The following is a 19577-nucleotide window of genomic DNA, read 5'->3' as shown; positions in this document are numbered from 1 at the left end:
GGTGGCCCCGCAGAAAAGTTGAAGGACCCGCTGTTGCGTTACCTTCCGACATACCAAAGGAAACCAAGATACAAGCGAGTGTTTTCTGTCTTAGCCAGGCGCTTCAAAGCAGTAGAAGGCAGCAAAGAGCTGAGTGGTCCCCAGGACAGTCGCGGTCGCTGTGGTCGAGCTCGAAGTCGCGCGAAGCAACTTGGCGCCCACGACGCGTCAAACCGACACACTGTTCGCGCAGACGCCCGAAGCGTTCCGCCGGCCTTGTCCTCGACTCCGTGACCACGACATAGCATTCGGACATGTCTCCCTCAACGAAACCCACGCGCAATCTGAAGGTCAACGTACCGCGACATAATTCTCAACGTATTGGTCCTCTGCTTACGGCCAGCGTGGAAGCTGTTGCTCGTGAAGACAGCATCCGCGTGGATGTCAGTCAGACGGCTCTCGAGCCGAGCAGTGCTCTCGCGCAAGCTATTGTACGTCTTCATACGTCTCGCTGTTCTTACTATCGCAAACGAACACATTACATTTTGCTTGTAGGAAAGCGCATCTGAATGGAACTCCCTTCTCATGACCGCGCGCGCAGACCGAGGTCCCCAATGGGACGTCGGAACACAACTGTACGTCCTGCATCGCCTTCTCCTTCGCTCGACCCTCGAGCCCTCATCTCCACCCCAGGTTCCAAGTGGACGAATACTCCGAGCTGTATTACGACCCCACGCCTCTCATGGGCTACATCAAAGAGCAGCAGGCCAGCTCCGACGAATCCTCCTCCGCCAACCCCCCCTCGCAGCGCCAGCAACAGGAAGCCATCAACTCTCCCCGCATACACCGCACGGCCTCGCAGGGCCATCTAAATCCGGGCCAGTCCCCGGCCCAACTATACGGCTCCCCGCAAGCCATGGCGTCCCCGCGCCACTACCCTGGGGCGAACCAGGGCATGCCCGGGGGATATGGCGGCATGGGCGGCCCCATTCCTCCAGCACAGTTCTACGGAACTGGGGGGGACGGCATGCCTGCCTCCCCGATGCAGCGCGGACACAGCATGGGCATGGGCCCCGGGATGGGTATGGCACCAGGGATGGGCATGAGCCCGGGTATGGGCATGATGCCGCCAGACGGCTCGATGTCTCCCGAGGTGCGGCGGCGGGTGACCCGGGGGATGAGCATGGACGAGTTCGGGAACATGCATGGATGAGGGATGGGCATCTCAGCTGCGTAGCTCTCTTGTCATGCTGCATTGCCACTCGTGTCGTGCTTGTATACTATTCCAGGATCGGGGCCCACCATGTATATCATGTCCGTCATCGCAGCAATTCCTCAACCGATTCCTCGCTCGGCGATATTTCAACCGTGGCCACTCAAAATCAGCCAATCTCTTTGCGCCGTACCGTATTCTCCCGCTGTCGGATGGTGGTTCACAGCAATCTGAAGTGTCACACCCTTTGAGATACAGTGGTGACCATTCAGCTTCTATTCTTGTACAGCAAGAACGCATCAGGCCTCGCTGTCGGGACCTTTCTTCTTTCGCTATCGCCCACTGACATCGAGCTCCCAGACGCCTCCACAAACGACCTGGCGTATATAGCAGCCAAGAGCCGTCAGGAATCTGCTACATAATGCACTCCTAACTCCGGCAGAAGGCCAGAGGGTTAGTTGGGAATGCGAGCTGAACCCAGACGTATCGTTGGTCCCGTCCGCTTCTTTGGAGTTAAGGGGCGACCACAGCTGGCGTACTCTGCCCAGCGACTTCGAGCTGCACCCAGGTGTCAGGCGAGCTTTGGCACAGAGCGGCAAGGGAGAAACTCACTTATTGAGCTCTCCTGGGTGCTGTTGCAACGTCTCGCGGCTCAGGCCCGCGGACCTCATTCCTTGGTACTCTGAGGGATGATGTCTTGCTTGCGGATGCCGAGAATCCTACATGCTAACCCGCAAATTGCTGAAGGTCGAGGCTCGTCTAGGCCGGTCAACTTGCTCGATCCTCGCCCACCCATGATATCCAACCAGCAATACTTGCACTAGCTACACAAGGTGTCGGCATTGAGGCTAAGCTTGTCATGCTCATCTCCCTACCCAGGTTTTTGCTCACCAGTCAGTTCCTGCGATGCCCCTACAGAAGGGAGTGGAATGATTTGGAGCGTTTGAGTGGAGGTTTACAGAGACCCATTCGATGCCTCATAATAGGTATGAATTAGATACAAGAGCACGATAACGGTGCTTGGCCTGTCCCTTCACAACTAGTGCGTCTACGCCGCGAGCTCCTAACAGGAACATAAGTGTACATATACACCCCCCAGGTGGGCGATGTGAGGTACTCAATACTAGTCCACAGCAAGCCGAAGATCCGGCAAAGGCTCAAGAGATGAACAGGGGCCCACGAGGGTGCAGGACGGTGGGTATATCGGATCTGGTTTGTACATCGGCAGACTGTCATGGAGAGTCGGTCAAAAGGGCTTAGAGATCATCTACAAAGCTAGCCTACCTCGTCTTCGCGATGGCAAGTAGGGGAGGGGACAACCACGTCATCCCCGTAGGCCGAAGGGGCCGACTACACAAGGGGGAGCCACCGCCCGAGTTCGTCAGCCCCTCCCTGACATACACCCTCAGGCTCCGATTTCTCGGAGGGCTCCTGACGGCAGCATGCCAGTGCCTACGGAAGACAACCTTGGTGGCATCTGTATCACTTGCTACGGCTGGCCGGTGGCTGGCGTACGTCCGGACGCTGCGTATCGTCGACAGTGTCAAGTAGGGAACCGTGGCGAGGTGATAAGGCATTACTTACAGCGCCTCCAGTGACCGCTGTCTGTTGTGATGACATGCTTGGCTCGGCGATTGGTAAGGGAAGGTGCGAACTGTCTTCTTGATGCTGGTGGACGACGCTTGTCACTTTTCGTTCCATGGACAGAAGATACGACTCGCGTTAGAGATCCACAAGAACGAGAGAAGAGTATAAAAGAACATACTCAACGAGCATCTAGTGCTGCAAAGACGGGCGGGAGAGGAAGAGGACGGCCGAAGAGAGGTATGATGGATTCATCCGTGTTACGTGTGGGTCCACCCGTAGACGAATCAAGTTGTGTAGGCGGAATGCGGGAAGATGCGAAGATAAGGGTTTGGAGTGAAGAGGGGTCACCGCATGATGCAGCCTTTTATATTGTTTGGAGGATAGGTGGATGGGATATCCGTGCGGCTGGCAGTTCCGCTGGCGGGCTACTCTTCACGAATGTCGACTGGTCAGCCTCGTGAAGGTGATTCTATGTAGAGCGGCACACAGGGGGGGGGTCCAAGAAGGTTTGTCTGCGATTGTTTCCCTGCTATGTCTTGGAGAGCCGAGGCATTGTGGCAGGTGCACCGCATCCCATGTAATTCAATGAGAGATGTGAGACAGAGTCGGGCCGGATTGTTCGAAAGGCTACGATGTCTGCAAGAACCGTGTCCGCGATGAGTGAGATAGTATGTAACTGAGCGCCTTGAACTTCGTGCTCGCCAAGAAGTTCACCGCGATCGGCTGATACCCGAGCGAAGTACAATCTCATCATATTGAATGCTGCTCCCTGGGCCTCGTCCGAGGTTGGGAGGCACATGTTCACCTCGGGGAAGGTGAGCAGTGTCGACTTGTAGACTACCTCTAATACGTCATGTACAGAACAGTCGACTAGTGCCGTCTCGCGCCCTTGCCTCCCCTTCCGACAGCCCTGTGGTCGCAAGAACTTGAGGATCTGACAGCGCAATAGCGAGTCGGTGGCGAGCACCGACTCGCGATATGATTGGCTTGGGAGTGAGGAAAATCGACTAACGACGTCCGACGTCCGACCCGGACGTCCTCACCACACCCGGCGCGCGATGCGGACGGACTGCAGGATTCGTCGATCTAGCACGAGTCTGCCCAGGAGGCCGCAGCTAAAGCAATTGCGCAGACACTGCAGACCTCGACTGAGACGTCTGGAGATCAGGTTAGAGTCGAGCTTGGCCAGAGGACTATTGGAGCGGTAATATCGTTTCGAGCCAAGGGAACGTGGTATGGCTCGAGCTGCTTCGGCGCTTCGGATCTTATAGATGTCACGACAGGTGTGTTCTGCGGTATTGTGCCATGTATGAACCGGATAGCGTATGGCATATCGAGAGGGGGTGTCGATGGAGCGGAAAGTGGTGTGAAGCAAGCGTTATCCAAGCTGGCACACAACCAATTTCTGCAAGCCAAGACGCGCCGCCTGTGGCTGTCCCGCCTGCCCAAACACGGCACAACAACGCGTCGCGGAGTAGCGGCTCGCGCACCTGCTGCCGTCTACCGGCTACTATCCCTCCCCAACATCTGCAGTTTCTACGACGCTCAAGTCCGCTATGAAGTCGGATGAAGTTGCTGAATCTGCGGGAACCATCCCGTCTATCCCCGATCCCTCGCTTCCTCTCATCGACTCCTACACCTACCACTCGCCAACCCCCACCGCCCCTGGTCCTTACTTTCTCGGAGTGGATGAAGCAGGCAGAGGTCCTGTGCTTGGTCCTCTTGTATATGGTGTAGCATACTGTCCGCTAGCCTACAAAGAGCAGCTCGAACAGCTAGGGTTTACCGGTGAGTTTCCGTATTGGGAGCCGCCTCTGGAATTACAGCCGACCTTCTCTTCTCTAGACTCGAAGACCCTCACTGCACAAGTGCGCTCGTCCCTCCTAGAGACTCTGGGGTCTGACCCGGTCAACCTCGGCTGGTCTGTCCGCGTCCTGAGGTGAGTCCTCTCTCCCTTCCCTCAACTGGTCGTCTCGGCAAAGGCTTCTGGACGTGCGGCAGCGCACCCTTCTTGGAGCGTCCGCAGCATACCCCTCCTGTTGCAAAAACAGTCTCGCTGGCCATGGCTCCGGAGCAGAACACCTTCTAACAACTACCCTTCTGCCCAGCCCCAAGGACATCTCCGCCGGGATGCTCAAGCGCCCCCCAACGAACCTCAACCAGCAGTCGCAAAACGCGACCGTGCTCCTCATCCGCGAGGTCCTCGCCAGGGGCGTCCAGCTCTCCGAGGTGCGTCCTCGCCTCGCCCCCTCCTCCCTTTCCCTTCCCGTTCCCTCCATCCATGCTGCCTCCGCTGACGGCCCCCGGGCGCCCGCACCCACCAGGTGTACGTCGATGCGCTCGGCAGGACGACGAGCTACGAAGCGTACCTCTCCTCCCTCTTCCCCGACATCGCATTCACCGTCCAGGCCAAGGCAGACCTCACCTTCAAGATCGTCGGCGCCGCCAGCGTCGCCGCCAAGGTCACGCGCGACGCGTGGATCGACGGCTGGGTGTACGAGGAGCGCGCGCCCGTCCCGGACCCCGTCGCGTCCAAGTTCTTCCGCGGCCCCCCGACGTCGTCGTCTGCGCATAGGGGGGAGGCGGCGGGGGCGAGGGCGAGGGCGAGGGCGTCGGAGGGCAAGTGGGCGCAGGAGACGGGCAGCGGGTACCCCTCGGACCCCAAGACGCAGGCGTGGATCAGGAGCTCGCTGGAGCCCACGTTCGGGTACCCCTCGTTCGCCCGGTTCTCGTGGGCGACGATCAAGGTCGCGCTGGAGAAGGACGGGCATGCGGTGGAATGGTGCGTCCGACGGCCTCTTTGGTTCTTGCGCAGGCGTGACCTAACCTCCTGGGATACGCTCAGGATCGACGACGGCCAGGCGTCCTTGGTGCAGGCCTTCACTGGCGCCACGGGGCGCGACAAGGACCGTTGTCTGGTCACGAAAGACCTGTGCCTCAGCAGCGTCAGCACGCTGTAGACAGCATCCAGATACCCATTACATTAGCTTCGGAGTGTCCACGTAGTGTACATCTACTGTAATTTATCATGTGTATTTCTGGCAGCCTCGGGATGGACAGCATATCTCATAGTGCATAAAGAGAACGAGAGCAGGTCGTATAGGTCATAGCAAGGAGTTCGAGTCTGGTTCCGTAGCGATCGCACTACCGCTTCTGCGACTTGGGCGGAGGAGTGCCCTGTGCGTCGCCAGCAGCCTTGCGCTTCGCCCCAAGCCCAATCACGACCTTCGACCTCTCCGCCGGGACGGGGGTGCCCTCCTTCGGGGTCTCGACCTCCGCTGCGACGGACGTGATGCGCGAGAAGCCAGGGCGCGGCGCGGGGGAGCCCCCCGCGGACGTCCCTGGCGCAGGGCTGCCGTTGTTGAGCACGGGCGCGGGGAGGGTCATGAACCCGGTCGAGTCGAGCTGCGGGATTCCGCCCTTGTCCGCCTGCTTCTTCTTGTTCTTCTTCTCCGTCTTGCCCTTGGTGAGCGGCTGGCTGTCGAAGAACTCTGCGGCTTGCGGAACCGCTCTGTGGGACGGTAGAGTGAGCATGTGTTCGGATGATGAAAAGAGAGCGGGAGCAGAACGCACCCTCGGTTGCCGACGGAGAGCACGAAGTGCGCCTGGCCCGTCTTCTCCTGGCGGATCTGGAACGCCTGGTTCATGCTCAGCGGCGTGTCCCCGCTCGCCATCGCCTCCTTCTTGCGCTCCTCCGCGATCTTCTTCAGCCGCTTCTCCGTCTTGGCCTTGCCCGAGCCCTTCCCGTGGAACTTGTGCGAGAGCGCCTTCCACGCCTCCTTCGGCGTCAGCTCGCGCCCGAACTCGTCGTAGTACACGATGTTCACGTCCGGCTTGTAGTTCCTGAACGCCTCCAGGTTCTGCCGCGCCTCCTGCTGCTCCCGCACCCGGTTCTCGTACTCGCGCGTCGCCTGGTCCTTGTTGCCCCCGCGCATCTTCGCGCGCTCGAGCTCGCGGTAGGCGACCATCCGCCGGTAGTCCGCGAGCCAGAGGTCGCGCTGCAGCTGCACGCGTTCGCGCTCGAGCTGGTCCGCTTTCGGCTGCGCGAGGACGCCCTGCTGCCGGAGGATGTTGAGCGTCGCGGCCATGCCGGCGCCGAAGGTCTGCTCGACGGCCGTGCCGACCGCGGCGTCGGTCGAGGATCCCTCTTGGGCAGACTCCATCGCCTCGGTCTGCTTGATGGCGCTCTCGATAGCGTTGAGCATCGCCTCCTCGTCCTCTTCCTCCTTCACGATCACCTCGCCGGCCTCGATCTCCTCCATGGGGTGATCCTCGTCATCGAGCTTCGCTGGTGGTGCCGATGGGAGCCTGGAAGGCTCTCGTGAGGCTTCGCGCTTGACGGAAGGTTCGACACGTTCCTTCTTGACTGCGGTAGGGTCATAGGTGATGGCGCGAACAAACTCCGAAGTGTCATCTATAGTCAGCCCGCCATCCTCGTCGTCATCCTCGTCGCCGACAACGATGACTTCCCTGGCCTCAGACTGCGCACGCTGCTCGGCGACTAGAAAACATGATATAAGCGCATACATCGTTTTTAAAATGCGGAGTCACATACTCTGTCGTGCGATCTCTTCGGGCGATAGCTTCTTAGGTCTCTGAAGCTTCGCACGCCGAGAGCGCGCAAGAGCCGCTTGCAGCTCATCGTCATCTACGAAATTGGCATCCAAATTACGTGGTCGCGGGACAATGGGCTTCTCGTCTACCTGCATCTGGTCTTCGCCATTCACAGGAGGTATATCGGACTCTTCGACATTAATCCGACGCGTCGGACGTTTTTTCTTCGTCTGCGACGAAACTCATGAGCATGCGTCCTCGCCATGGTCGTAGGTGCCGTCACAACACACCTTCGGCTTCTTGAAACCGACATCGCCAGGCTGAAGATAGTCAGCGGACTCGATGTTCTCTGCAAGCCAATATGAACGAGGTGGAAGCGATGATAGTAAGTGGACGCACTGGCATAATCTATCGACAACTTAGACTTGTTGACCGACACTGTGCCTTCCGTTTCCTCCTTCTTTGTGCGGGAAGAAAGGGTGGAGCTGCCGAGCCGAAAGTCCTAATGCGAGAGATTAGACACTGTTCGTTGCAGTGCTTTGTACACTTACGGTTTCCTTCGGGCCTTCAAGAAATTCGTCGTACTTGGAGAGCACAGCGCGCTTCATACCCACCGCACCAGCAGAGAACTCTTCGTCGTCATAGCCTGTATAGTCTCGTCGCTTGATCTTAAGCTCCTTGTTCTTCTTCTCCTTCTCTCGCTCCGCCATTTCAACGTTCTGCAGCTCATCCTCTGCGAGAATGCCGTCAGTTTTTCCCGTAGATCCGATAGATACGCATACAATCACCTTCGTTGTCGAGGATACGACTATCCTTCAGCGTCAGGATGCGGGCCTCTCCTTCCTCCAGGCCTTCGAAGTCATGGCTGACTTTAAGGCCCTCGAGATCCTCTGCGATGCAATTTGTCAGCAAGTATAACATGTGAGGCTACGATGGCGAACATACTTTCGGTATAGTCATCCCCCAGAAGGAGTTTATCCATATTCTCCAACTCCTCCTGCCGCTTCTTCGCCAATTCCTTCTCCCTCTTCTTACTCCTCTTGATCCATTTGAGTGTATCGTCCACATCTCCTTCAGCCTCCCCGAGAGTGGCACCCTTCAGTTTCGCGTTGAGCTCGCGCTTGTTCTTGGCCCTAAACAGTAATATATGAGCACAAGCTGGTAATTGAACGCATTTCCCGTCCTTGCTCCTAGCTACCACGCCAGCACGACATACACAGCCGTTGCCAAAGACAACGCCCATGAAGATCTTGAGAATAGTATCGATACCTCACTTTTCCGGCCCTGCGAGACCAGAAGGAATACGGGTGATGAACTTAGCGGCATGAGACCGCCAAGGAAACTTGGCTATAGTATGCCGACTAGCAGAACTAGCAGGACTGGGTGTCTCACCAGCTAGCCAACGAGTATCACTCAGCGCAATGCCGTACGCCTGTAATCAAACTGCGAACTTAAGCAGTTTGACATGGGACGTTTCTCTGTCCCAGCCACGCTATAGCGGGCCCGAGCTAACCAAGGGAGGTAGAAGCAACTGCATGATGGACTAGATGATGAGACAGCTACTCACTTCGCAATACGATCTTGGATGGCCCTTGAAGAGAGAGGAGGGCGATGTCAGCGGAAGCGAGCTGACAGAACTACAATGCTCACTTTGACTCGCGCTCCTTCGTCTCTCGCTCCCGCTGCTTAGCATAGTTGTCTTCCGCCTCTTTCTCCTTGTCGCCGGCAGGAGCCTTGTCGTCAGTGAGAGGCTTGAGACCCAGCGAGATACGGATTTTGTTAGTCTCCTCCAAACTGATGCTCTCTTCCATGGACATGGCGGCGGCGACGGTAGCGGCAAGATGAAGAAGTGAAGCAGAGGTCCCGAGCCTGAGTGTGGTGATGAGCGCAGCGAGCAAAGCGGCGAGGAAGAAGCGCTCGCTGGGTGCGGGTCTTCTGAGCCAATCGCGCGGCGAGACCACGAAATTCATGCCTGCTCACACCCACACTCGACCCTCGCTCCCCCATTCCCTCCTCGAGGAGATCAACGGAGAAAGCAGTATGTACGCTGATAGAAGCTACCGGTCAGGTTAATCTCAAATGTTACCTAGACTCCGCGTACAAACATAAGCACAAAGGAAGGCAGCGGCTATCACGCAAAGAGGCCCGAAAAGAGGCCAGGGAAAGTCGCAAGCAGCGCAAGGCAGTATACTTCTCCGCTGCCCCTTCAACCAAGCCCCACCAGCATGGAAAGAGGCATGCAGAGGCAGAACACGTCGAGTCCCCTCAGCGCAAGAAGGCCAAGCTAGAGACCGCTCAGTCTTCGGCTTCGCATCCTACTTCGACCGTCGCCGGCACGAAACCCCCCAAGGATGTCGCTACAAGATCCAGCCTGAAAATAAAGAAGGTCAAGACCCCTCTTGAGAAATTGGCGGAGCGTGCAGAGGCACCGAAAGCCCTGAAACGAGCTCATAAGGCACCACTCAATGCCATTCTTTGGACACCTCAGGAGGAGCAGGAGGATGCTTATATTGCCTATCTAGAGCGCAAACTTGGTTGGGTGAAGGGAGGAAAGCGCACCACACAATACGGCAGAGGCGAAGAAGAGGACGGTTTAGATGGTAAGCCTGTGTACCGTCCGTTCAAGCGTGCTTATGCGAAAACTGCGTTGCAGATCTCCTCAACGGCTTGGATGAATTTGAGTCGTCATTACCGGCATACCAGGTGACTATACGATGCGTCGCTTGTGAAGTCCGTTTGACTGATATCGTTGACAGCATGACGAAGTCTCAGAAGGATATCATTCCGAAGAGGGATCTGGTGAAGAAGGCTCCACGCTCGAGGATAGCGCAGACGAGGACGAGTTGATGGTTGAAAGCACGGACGGGGACGACGACGATGAGCAGAAGCCGGATGAAGCTGAGGAGTGGCATGGTATCGGAGACGGAGGTGCCTGTGAGGACGCTGAGCAATCAGACGAAAGCAGCTCTACTCAGCAAATCGAGAGCCGAGCGGAGGTTCCGGAGACATCTCAGCCTGCATCATCCGGTTTGTTACCACATCCTTTGCCAAACTCCCTACCTCATCTGGATTGCCACAGGTTCCAAATATGTTCCTCCGCATCTTCGTAAACGTGCGGAGATCGAAACCGGGCAGATATCTGAAGCTCAGCTTAAGTTGACGAGACAACTCAAAGGTCTTCTCAATCGGTGCGTTTTCAAAACCGGTCCTGCATGTCATGTACAGTAATGGCTCGCCGCAGGATGAGCGAGCAGAACATAGCGACCATCGTAGATGGCGTTGAAGAAGTGTACCGGAATAACCGTAGACATGGTATGTTGGGAACTTTTCCTGCTCATTGCTCCATGCCAATAAATAGTTGTATGCAGATGTCACGGAAACTTTGACGAAGCTCATCACCGAGGGGATCTCCTCGCACTCTATACTCCTCGACCAATACGTCGTCTTGCATGCGGCGTTCGTCTCGGCTCTCCACAAACTAATCGGAATTGAGTTTGGCATGGAATTTCACCGTGTCTCAGCACAGTAAAATACACTAACACAATGTTCTTTTAGCGGCATTCTTCGTTCAGCACATAGTGTCTTCTTATGATACACACTTCGCTGCGCTGAGCGACAAGGGCGATGTTCCTGCGGATCTCTCCACTAGCGATGAGCCCATCGGCAAGGAAGCTTCCAACCTCGTGGTTCTCCTTTCGGAGCTCTACAATTTCCAGGTCATCTCCAGCGTCCTGATGTACGACGTGATTCGTGCATTGCTAGACGGGGACCTCAGCGAGTTCAAGGTGGAGTTGTTGCTGAAAGTCGCAAGGAGTCAGTACTATCTGCGTTCATCTCATGACGAGTGAGTCTGACTGTTAACTAGACTCTGGGCAGCAGTTGAGACAAGACGACCCAACTGCCCTCAAGAGCATTATCCAGATAGTCCACGAGAAGCTGCCCCAGGACACGAGGGCCCTCAGCTCGCGCGTTCGCTTCATGGTTGAGACTCTTAGCAACCTGAAGAATAATAAGATCAAGAAGGCCGCTGGGCAGACAGCAGGCGGAGAGGCCGTGGAACGTATGAAGAAGTTCTTGTCGGGTCTCAACAAGCGTCATGGTCAGTCACCCTAATGCCTCTTTGGATCTCGCCGCTAACCTGACTGCTTGCCGCAGTGATGTCCCATGAGCCTCTCAGAGTGTCGCTGGAAGACTTGCGTTCCGCAGACACTAAGGGGAAGTGGTGGCTCGTCGGTGCCGCGTGGGGCGGCGACCCGCTCGTCGAGCACAAGCAAGAAGCTCAAAGCCACGCGGCGATTGCGCCAGCCCTAGATGTACCGAACGAGAACGTGCTATTGAAGCTCGCCAAGAAGCAAGGAATGAACACGGATATCCGGAGAAGCATTTTCGTTGTGCTCATGAGCAGCGAAGTACGTCGGTCCATACTAATCCGCTACTTCCAATCCACTCAACCAGGTCTTTAGGACTACGTGGATGCTTGCGAGCGGCTTTCGCAACTCAAATTGACGGAGATTCAGCAGCGCGAGATCATCCGCGTCATCCTGCACTGCTGCGGCAACGTGCGCTTTCTCAGCTCTTCCCACATCTACCGTAGCTCATACCTTGTGAAGGAAAAGCAGTACAATCCGTACTACGCCCTTGTCGGCCAGCAGCTCTGCCGCCTCTCCCACGCGCACAAGATTACCCTCCAGTTCTGCCTCTGGGACTTCCTCCGAGATATGGGCGAGACGACCGTCGGCGGCGCCGAAATCCTGAAAAATCTCAGCGAGGACGACCGCGCGGGCTTTAACGTCAAGTCCATCTCCCCGACACGCATGCGCAACGTTGCGCGCGCGTTCGGTTGGTGGATCGCCAAGGATTGCTGCACGCTCGCGATTCTCAAGCCCGTCGACTTCACCGTCCTCAAGCCGCAGGCGCGGACGTTCATGCGGGAGCTGTTCGTGCACGTGCTCGCGAACACACAGCTGGCGACGCCGTTGCTCAGCTCGGAGGAACTGCCGAACACGAAGAACAAGGCGCCGTTGGAGGAAGTCTTCATCAAGGGCTCGAAGATCCAGTCGGTTGCACTCGGGCTGGTATACTTTTTGCGAGAGGCGTTCAGGGGAGAGGAGGGGTTCTTGAAGTGGGCGAGCCAGGTCGCGCTGCAGACGTTGAGGACAGGAATGGATGTGATTACTGTGCTATAGAATCTGCCCCTATGTGTCACTACTCATTCGCTCTCAAGAAACAATACTAGCATCCGAATGGCACCCAGACAATCAAAGTTTCCGAAATGCGACAGTAGAATACACATTCCCACTGCGACCTCCGAACGAGAAGGTTGGCCACGGCACTCTGGAGCTGAGAGGGGCGTATCAGGACAACAGCTGCGCGGATAACGTTTCGTGTAACATACTGGTACCGCAAGCCTGTTTCGGCGTTGGCGAACTTCGCCTTTAGTTCCTCTTCGGTGAAGTTGCACGCTGCATCATGACGTCGACTAAGTATAACGCCGACCTTGTGACTACGCGGGGGGCACTCACAAGTAATGAGAAAAAAGCCATTCGGTTTGACAACCCGTCCGATTCGCGCGGGGTACCCATCCGCAGGAGTTCGGCCGCCTTCATCCATCTCCGCCAGTGCAATCGCGTCGAACGTCCCCTTGTCCAGGACCAGATCCCATACTGCGACCGAGTGCTGCCCCGGAACCATGCCCTCAAGTGGCACGACATCGTCTTGTAGGAAATCACACACGGCGAACGTGATCTTGTCCGCATCCTTTAGGGCAGATACAGCCTCCTCATCCTCTTCGTCCCCATCGGCTCGCGATGTAGCCCTTGTGCTCGCTATAGCTTGCGCGAGCTTGATGGCGTCTGGGCTGTAATCGACTCCGAGAATCTTGTTAGGGTCGTAGCCCGCTTCGCAGAGTGCGAATAGCAAGTTCCCGTTCCCTGCCCCGACCTCGAGGATGAAGGGGCTTGATTCAGGAGAGACGTTCTCCAGTGCCCAGTCCACCATCTTCTCGACACTGTCTTCTCCAAACCTATAATTCGAAGACATGTCAGATGTATACTCGTTGAGGGTGCTCGTGAAGCACGCTATCGGCGCTAGGAGGCACTGACCATACCTCGCCCTCGTCGCCGATCTCCTCGAAGTTCGTCAGTTCAGAAGAGTAGACATTGTCCCAGCTACACTTATGATAAGGAAGGAGACCCCGGGCACAACCAGAAGACTCACTGCTCTTTCGTTCCGAGCTTGGATGGCTGGAGATCCATCGAGGACATCGCGGCAGGTATCAAGGAAATTTTGCTTAGTCAGCAACATGAAGGGCGGCAGACAGCTTCGTAGAAGACATGGAGGGTTTCGCGTTGTTCGTCTCTCTGTAGGACTTGGAGGCATGGCATGAAGGCTAGACGTACTATCTCGCGAATGTAGATCGACGCCGGTGGATTCCAGACAAGTAGCCGGATGAAAAGTTGCGACAAGTATTGAGGGTTAGAGGACGGAAACTCGAGCGATTGGACAGGCAGGATGCAGTCGTCCAAGGAACGGGGCTAGTATTATGTGACAGAGCAGTGTACATCATTAGGCATGGATACAGCGTAAATCTGAAAAGCAGGAAACGACTGTGTCCCATGAGCCCAGACCCACCGCACGAGTAGGAACGCAGACGTACCACGCAGGATCCAACTATCACCTCGACTTGCTCTCCTTATCAAGCAAGTCCTTGGCTTCGTTGATTTTACTGGCGAGGTATGGCGAGCCGCCGCGGTCAGGATGATTCGCGAGCATGATCTGCCTATGCGCATCCTTCAGCTGCTTCTTTAGTGCAGCGCCATCCCTTCGGAATAACTTCATCAGTACTTGAGTCTCCAGCGGAGCGAACAATTCCAGAACTCACTTGAGGCCAAGGATTGCAAGAGCTTCCTTCCGGTCCATCTTGGCCTTGAAGCCACCCTTCACCCACTGCTCCGCGGCATTCTTTCCACCCAACAAACCCCTACGCATGAGTGAACGACCTGCTACAGCCGCTGCAATTGCGCCGATACCAAGGATGACGGGCGTAGCCATGATAATACGTGAGGTAGAAGGGAATTTGAGAAGTAGGAGCAGTGGTCCAAGTGTAAGCACTTAGTCGAGGAGAGGCGCCCGGTGACTGGCGCATTTCCAGGCATTTCGCCGGCTTCAGCGCTTTGTCGCTCTTTTCGTTCCCTGCGTCTCCTCAATTGTCAGTACAGCCGGTTTCAGCTCGCTTGTCGTGAGAGCGCCGCGCCGCGTCTCGCGCATTTGCCTGTTTTCCCCTCCTAAGCGCCCCCAAGGAACTTCGGACGACGATATCTCCTCGACAGCTCAATGTAACCACTTCATTCTTGCGTATTCTGGCTCAGGATTACGACGCGCAGGGCACGGTATTGTATTGAAGTTGCGCCAACTCGACGTCACCAACTTCTGGGCATTCCCGCTCTCCCAGCTCCCTACTCGACTCGGACAGCGTTGTTGGCTGAATGGTATGGCGTACTCTCCCGGAAATTGTCGGAATGGTGAAGACAAGACGCTACCGAGGGCTCTGTGTCAAAAGGCGGAGTGTCCAGCGACAATCACGTCCACCATAGGGTGGGCTCGGGTGGCAGCCCTCTTGGGCCAGCTCAAAGTCCTCGTCGGGGAGCACCAGACACCATGACTATGTGAGTAATCCGCACCTCCATGATCCCTGTGGTCTTGCAAGGCATTAGGGGCCATGTAGTCACTGCTGAGTAGGAGGGAGGAACAGACGAGGTGGGTAGATTGGAGCTGCAAAGGAGAGCTTGTAGAACACTACAATTGGCAACCCGCACGATTACATGGGTTTGTAGGCTTACAGTGGACATATGTGACATGTTTCGTAGCAAAGATGTGTTGGATTTGACGATATACGACAGAGTGGTATACTAGGCATGTGCGAGAACCATTCGCAGAATGGAGAAAACGTACATCATGGACTCTTCTGCACCATATGCCCTCCGTAACATCCGCCCACAGCTACCAGTGAGCCTTGCAGGTATCTCCAGGGGTTGTTTTAAGATATATGCGCGACAGATGCAGAAGACAGCGTGAAATCGACCGAAGGCGGGTGGAACATCCGACATACGAGCGGCCAACTTAAAACCGGCACCGTGCCCTGCGCGTCATGATCCTGAGCCGGAATATGCAAGAATGAGGTGGTTACATTGAGCAGTCGAGGAGATATCGTCGTCCGAAGTTCCTTTGGGGGCGCTTAGGAGGGGAAAACAGGCAAATGCGCGAGACGCGGCGCGACGCTCTCACGACAAGCGAGCTGAAACCGGCTGTAATCAACGAATTTGCCCTACGCGTCTCTCTATGGTGCTGCGGTAGCTGGTTCGCAGTCGTCTAGAACGAGGGACGGAGATCGCTGTGAAGCATTCTCATGACTGGGGTCACAGAAGAACCGTTGTCTTGGAATCTCTCGGTTTGGCCTTACCTAGAGCCGAAGCTGAAGCATTCCTGGAGCCATTTGAACACAAGCCGGGAACTTCATAGGCCTTACGCTTGACCAAGCCAAGGGATCTCTGCAGGACACAATCCTGGGGGAAGGACAGTGGTGAACGTGTCCTTAGCGGTTGCGGAAATGGTGCGCCAGATGTTTCTCTCAAAGTAGACTATAACGGCTGACCATTCGTTCACACTGCCAACTATGTTGGTGCGGTCATAGCTTGTAGAGCCCAGAGTTGTCTATCGGTTCCCAGGCAAGCGGTAATCCGCCCATTCCGATCGTCGAACGTTCAATGTTGGATTGTCTCCGAACACATGTCTCCTCCTATCGCATCGATCCGACGGCCGCCCTACTGCGTTTCGAATGCCGACAGCTCTTGCCATGGACAACCTCCACGGCTCAGCAACATGTGGGGCAACAGCTAGCCCATGTGGGAGCATGGCGTTCCTTCGCGGAACTGATCGTTGTCGTTCCCGCTCCTTGGTTCGTACATCGTTCATTGATTTGTTAGGACGAAGTGGCATACCTTAGACTGGTCTACGGGACTTGTTTTCTTTCCATCGGACTACTTATCTAGGCACACGGCATCGGCGTGTTCGATTGCATCATGTTTCCCTAGCCTGTGCACGCGCAGATGGAATAGATTGCACTCGACCACACGAGACTGTGTGCGCGTCAGCGATGCTGCGGTAGTTTGTGGTGCTGCGAGACAAAAAGGGACGGAAGTGAGCCCATCAAAGGAAATCGTTATATAGGACGGACCAAAGTGAAGAGTGTTAAATGCCCGCTTTGTGGCCCAAGATGCCGCTTCTTGGGGCTTCTTGTAGACACGCCCTGTCAGCGTTGCCGTTCGACCTACCGCTTCCCTTGCCTCCATTATCTACGACAGTCTGCCAACCACGCTCGAGACGACTCCAAGTTCCCCCACATCTACCAACCTCACTCGAGGACGAAGTATCATCCATGCCGCCATCCAGAATTCGCACGATCCAACAGTCTCTCATCGACGACTATCATCCCAACATCCAAGTGCAAGACGATGTCTTGGAGTCCAAACTGACGAAGGAGCTCTTCGACGACCTCTTGGACACTTGTCCCGTACCTCGTCGCGTCGGCCTCGCTGCAATCTACTCCTCGAGCACCCGCAGCCGCGGGATCCTCACCCGTCTTGTCGTCGCCACCAGCACCAAGGCCGTCGTGATCCAGTTCCACGCGAAGGGAAAGGGCGCTAACGCGTACCGCGGCCGCGAAGTCCTCGCCGAGCAGATCCTCTGCAACGAAGACGTCACCCTCCTCGCATTCGACATCGGAGAGCTCGCCATCGCCCTCTTCGCCGACCAGAACCTCCGCATCCTGAACGGCGTCGACCTCCAGTCCGCTTTCGGGGTCGGCCGGCCGCCGCTAGCCGCAATCAAGTTTGCCGTCGAAGAGCACGCCGCCGTCCTGAAGGAGAACGTCGAGAGCGTCTTCGCGCAGTCCGTATGGGACGACAAGCGCGCCAGCGCTGTCACCATTGCTTGCACCCAGCAGGCTTGGGTCGCGCAGTGTGTCGCGACGTACGCAGGGATGGAGGAGAGGGTCATGGCCGCGAAGAAGGTCAACACGAGATTTATGAATGAGACGGTGCGCCTCCCCGATGCGATCGCTACTCGTCCCGCATATCTGACCTTATCGTTCTGCAGCAACTCCGCGCCATCGCACAGCTCGAGCGCGGCGACCAGAAGCTCGCGCTCGTCCAGCCCACGTCCATCGCCCACGACTTCTCCGCCGTCGGCGCACGCCACCAGACCGCGCACCTCCGCGCTGAACGATTCCAGACCCGCTTCCGGAAGGACGACGTATGTGCCCCGTCCTGTCATCGTACGTGCAGTTCCGCTGATCTCCCTTGCACTCTAGACGGGCGTTCAGACCCAGCGCATCGCCGTTCACGACCCGAAGACGGGAATCGACTTCTTCATCAACGGCACGATCGTCACGGCTCAAGGGCGCAACGTCACGCTCAAGACCGACAGCTCTCTCGAAGGTCGATCCATCATATCCATCACCACCGAGGGCGCAGACCGTCCGACGAATGCGAACCAGCAGCGGTCGCACGCTGTACTCCAGGCGCTTCAGGGCGGCGACATCCTACAGAACCCGTTCCTCAAATACATCTTCGAACCATCCTCGGAGTTTGCATGGCCTGAAGCCTTCCCGGTCGTCGATACCATTCCCCCGATCATCACCAAACGTCCTCTGAACGATTCCCAACAACGCGCTGTCGAGCATATGCTCCTCAAGACCAGTGAAACCAGACTGAGTATCATACAGGGCCCCCCTGGCACAGGTTGAGTGTCGTATCCTGTCGGCATGGGAGTTTGTACTAACAGTGATGCTGGGAAACAGGGAAAACCACAGTCATAGCTGCATTTGTCGCCTCAGCTGTTGCTGCTGGTACAAGTGGCATCTGGCTTGTCGCTCAGACCAACATTGCTGTGAAGAACATTGCTGAGAAGCTGGCGGATGTTGGCTTCCTGAACTGGAGGCTGCTAGTCTCTAACGACTTCCACCTTGAATGGTATGTGATCTCTACTCCTGCTTGTATGACATGTCTCATCAGGTGTGTAGGCATGAACATATCTACACTAGTATCAACAAGAATATCATTCTATCACGTGACTTCAAGAGGGCGCAGCGGAAGGTCCAAGGCATCCCAGTCATACTCTGTACTCTATCCATGCTAGCCCACCCCAAACTGCACATCTTCACCACAGCTAACCCTATCAGCACTCTGGTCATTGATGAAGCTAGCCAGATTGGCATTGGGGACTATGTAGCCCCTCTCCAGCAGTTCCCATCCATCTCTAAGATCTGCATGATAGGAGATGACAAGCAATGTAAGTTCATTGCCACCTTCTCTGACCCTCTATATGCTCATCCATGTTCTAGTGCCTCCATTTGGTGCTGATGATGACAATATCATTCAGAGCATCTTTGAGATCTCCCACCTGCGCTCTACAGCACTATTCCTCAGTATCCAATGTAAGTCTATCTCTTCTAGTGCAGATCCATCTTGATAGCTCACCAACATCTTTAGACCGCATGCCTCCCCTTATTGGAGAGGTTGTCTCAGAGGTCATCTATGAGGGGCAGCTCCAGTCCTGGCCAGACCACCCAGTTCCCACCACTCAAGACAGCTGCTGGTTTGTCCATACTGAGGACTCTAGGGAGCTGCAGCATGAGACTAGTTGGCATGTAAGTTCTATCTGGACTGGGGACTTCTCTCCATTCTGACATACCTGTTGCAGAACCCTGCTGAGAGACTCACAGTCCTTAAAATTGCTGAGAAGCTCCAGGCAGAGGACAAGGAGTACTGCATCATCACCCCCTATGATGCTCAGCGCAGTTTCCTTGAGAATGAGCTGAAAGCTTCTGGTCTTGTCTGGCAGGACAAATGCTTCAATGTAGACTCCTTTCAGGGTGAGTGGCCTTTTCATGATCTTGGGCTTCACAGCTGAACTTGTGCCTTTGCAGGGAATGAGAAGGACTATGTCATAGTCTCCCTGGTTCGCTCTAGGGGCCTAGGTTTCCTTACTGATGAGCGCCGTACAAATGTCATGCTTACTCGTTGCAAGAGAGGCATGTACATTGTCACCTCCTGGGACTTTGTGTGGGACAGGGCTGCTCAGACTCTGGTGGGCAGGATGGCAGCTGCCTGGGGTGATGAAGTCTGGGTGAACCCAGAGTGCCTTACAGTTGAGGATGCCTGATGCTGGTTGGTGTGGTTGACAACCT

At 56.0% G+C, this 19577-nt stretch overlaps 6 protein-coding genes across 6 annotated transcripts; 4 read left to right on the top strand and 2 right to left on the bottom strand.

Moving 5' to 3' along the window:
• Positions 1–293: 293 nt before the first annotated feature.
• Positions 294–1315, top strand: DICSQDRAFT_153129 (uncharacterized protein; the record flags this gene model as incomplete). The annotated part of the gene is made up of 3 exons (XM_007362697.1): positions 294–470; positions 535–614; positions 673–1315. The coding sequence occupies 3 exons, from the start codon at positions 294–296 to the stop codon at positions 1190–1192; spliced, it is 777 nt and encodes a 258-aa protein (XP_007362759.1). The 3' UTR covers positions 1193–1315.
• Positions 1316–4335: 3020 nt separating this feature from the next.
• Positions 4336–5739, top strand: DICSQDRAFT_52856 (ribonuclease H2 subunit A; the record flags this gene model as incomplete). Its single annotated transcript, XM_007362696.1, has 6 exons — positions 4336–4567; positions 4625–4718; positions 4888–5008; positions 5104–5292; positions 5398–5561; positions 5625–5739. The coding sequence occupies 6 exons, from the start codon at positions 4336–4338 to the stop codon at positions 5737–5739; spliced, it is 915 nt and encodes a 304-aa protein (XP_007362758.1).
• Positions 5740–5923: 184 nt separating this feature from the next.
• DICSQDRAFT_52969 (SART-1 protein) lies at positions 5924–9150 on the bottom strand (the record flags this gene model as incomplete). The annotated part of the gene is made up of 10 exons (XM_007362695.1): positions 5924–6290; positions 6353–7280; positions 7335–7563; positions 7624–7682; positions 7733–7835; positions 7885–8066; positions 8122–8223; positions 8279–8466; positions 8901–8924; positions 8984–9150. 10 exons carry the CDS (start codon positions 9148–9150, stop codon positions 5924–5926), a joined length of 2349 nt encoding a protein of 782 aa, XP_007362757.1.
• Positions 9151–9334: 184 nt separating this feature from the next.
• Positions 9335–13599, top strand: DICSQDRAFT_80833 (MIF4G-domain-containing protein). Its single transcript, XM_007362694.1, has 16 exons — positions 9335–9371; positions 9424–9933; positions 9987–10036; positions 10090–10360; positions 10413–10521; positions 10575–10645; positions 10702–10830; positions 10889–11146; positions 11199–11432; positions 11489–11742; positions 11797–11892; positions 11944–12673; positions 12729–12795; positions 12856–13355; positions 13435–13500; positions 13550–13599. The coding sequence occupies exons 4-12, from the start codon at positions 10180–10182 to the stop codon at positions 12517–12519; spliced, it is 1908 nt and encodes a 635-aa protein (XP_007362756.1). The 5' UTR covers positions 9335–9371; positions 9424–9933; positions 9987–10036; positions 10090–10179; the 3' UTR covers positions 12520–12673; positions 12729–12795; positions 12856–13355; positions 13435–13500; positions 13550–13599.
• Positions 13600–14005: 406 nt separating this feature from the next.
• DICSQDRAFT_144676 (uncharacterized protein) lies at positions 14006–14320 on the bottom strand (the record flags this gene model as incomplete). Its single annotated transcript, XM_007362693.1, has 2 exons — positions 14006–14153; positions 14214–14320. 2 exons carry the CDS (start codon positions 14318–14320, stop codon positions 14006–14008), a joined length of 255 nt encoding a protein of 84 aa, XP_007362755.1.
• Positions 14321–16604: 2284 nt separating this feature from the next.
• Positions 16605–19552, top strand: DICSQDRAFT_159914 (uncharacterized protein; the record flags this gene model as incomplete). The annotated part of the gene is made up of 10 exons (XM_007362692.1): positions 16605–17426; positions 17486–17641; positions 17700–18129; positions 18189–18360; positions 18411–18679; positions 18732–18824; positions 18880–19037; positions 19091–19262; positions 19317–19348; positions 19418–19552. The coding sequence occupies 10 exons, from the start codon at positions 16605–16607 to the stop codon at positions 19550–19552; spliced, it is 2439 nt and encodes an 812-aa protein (XP_007362754.1).
• Positions 19553–19577: the final 25 nt, after the last annotated feature.

The sequence above is a fragment of the Dichomitus squalens genome, assembly GCF_000275845.1.
Source record: "Dichomitus squalens LYAD-421 SS1 unplaced genomic scaffold DICSQscaffold_4, whole genome shotgun sequence".
Taxonomy (NCBI): Eukaryota; Fungi; Basidiomycota; class Agaricomycetes; order Polyporales; family Polyporaceae; genus Dichomitus; species Dichomitus squalens.
The sequence above is the reverse complement of the archived record's forward strand: the minus strand, read 5'-3'. Positions and strand labels throughout refer to the sequence as shown.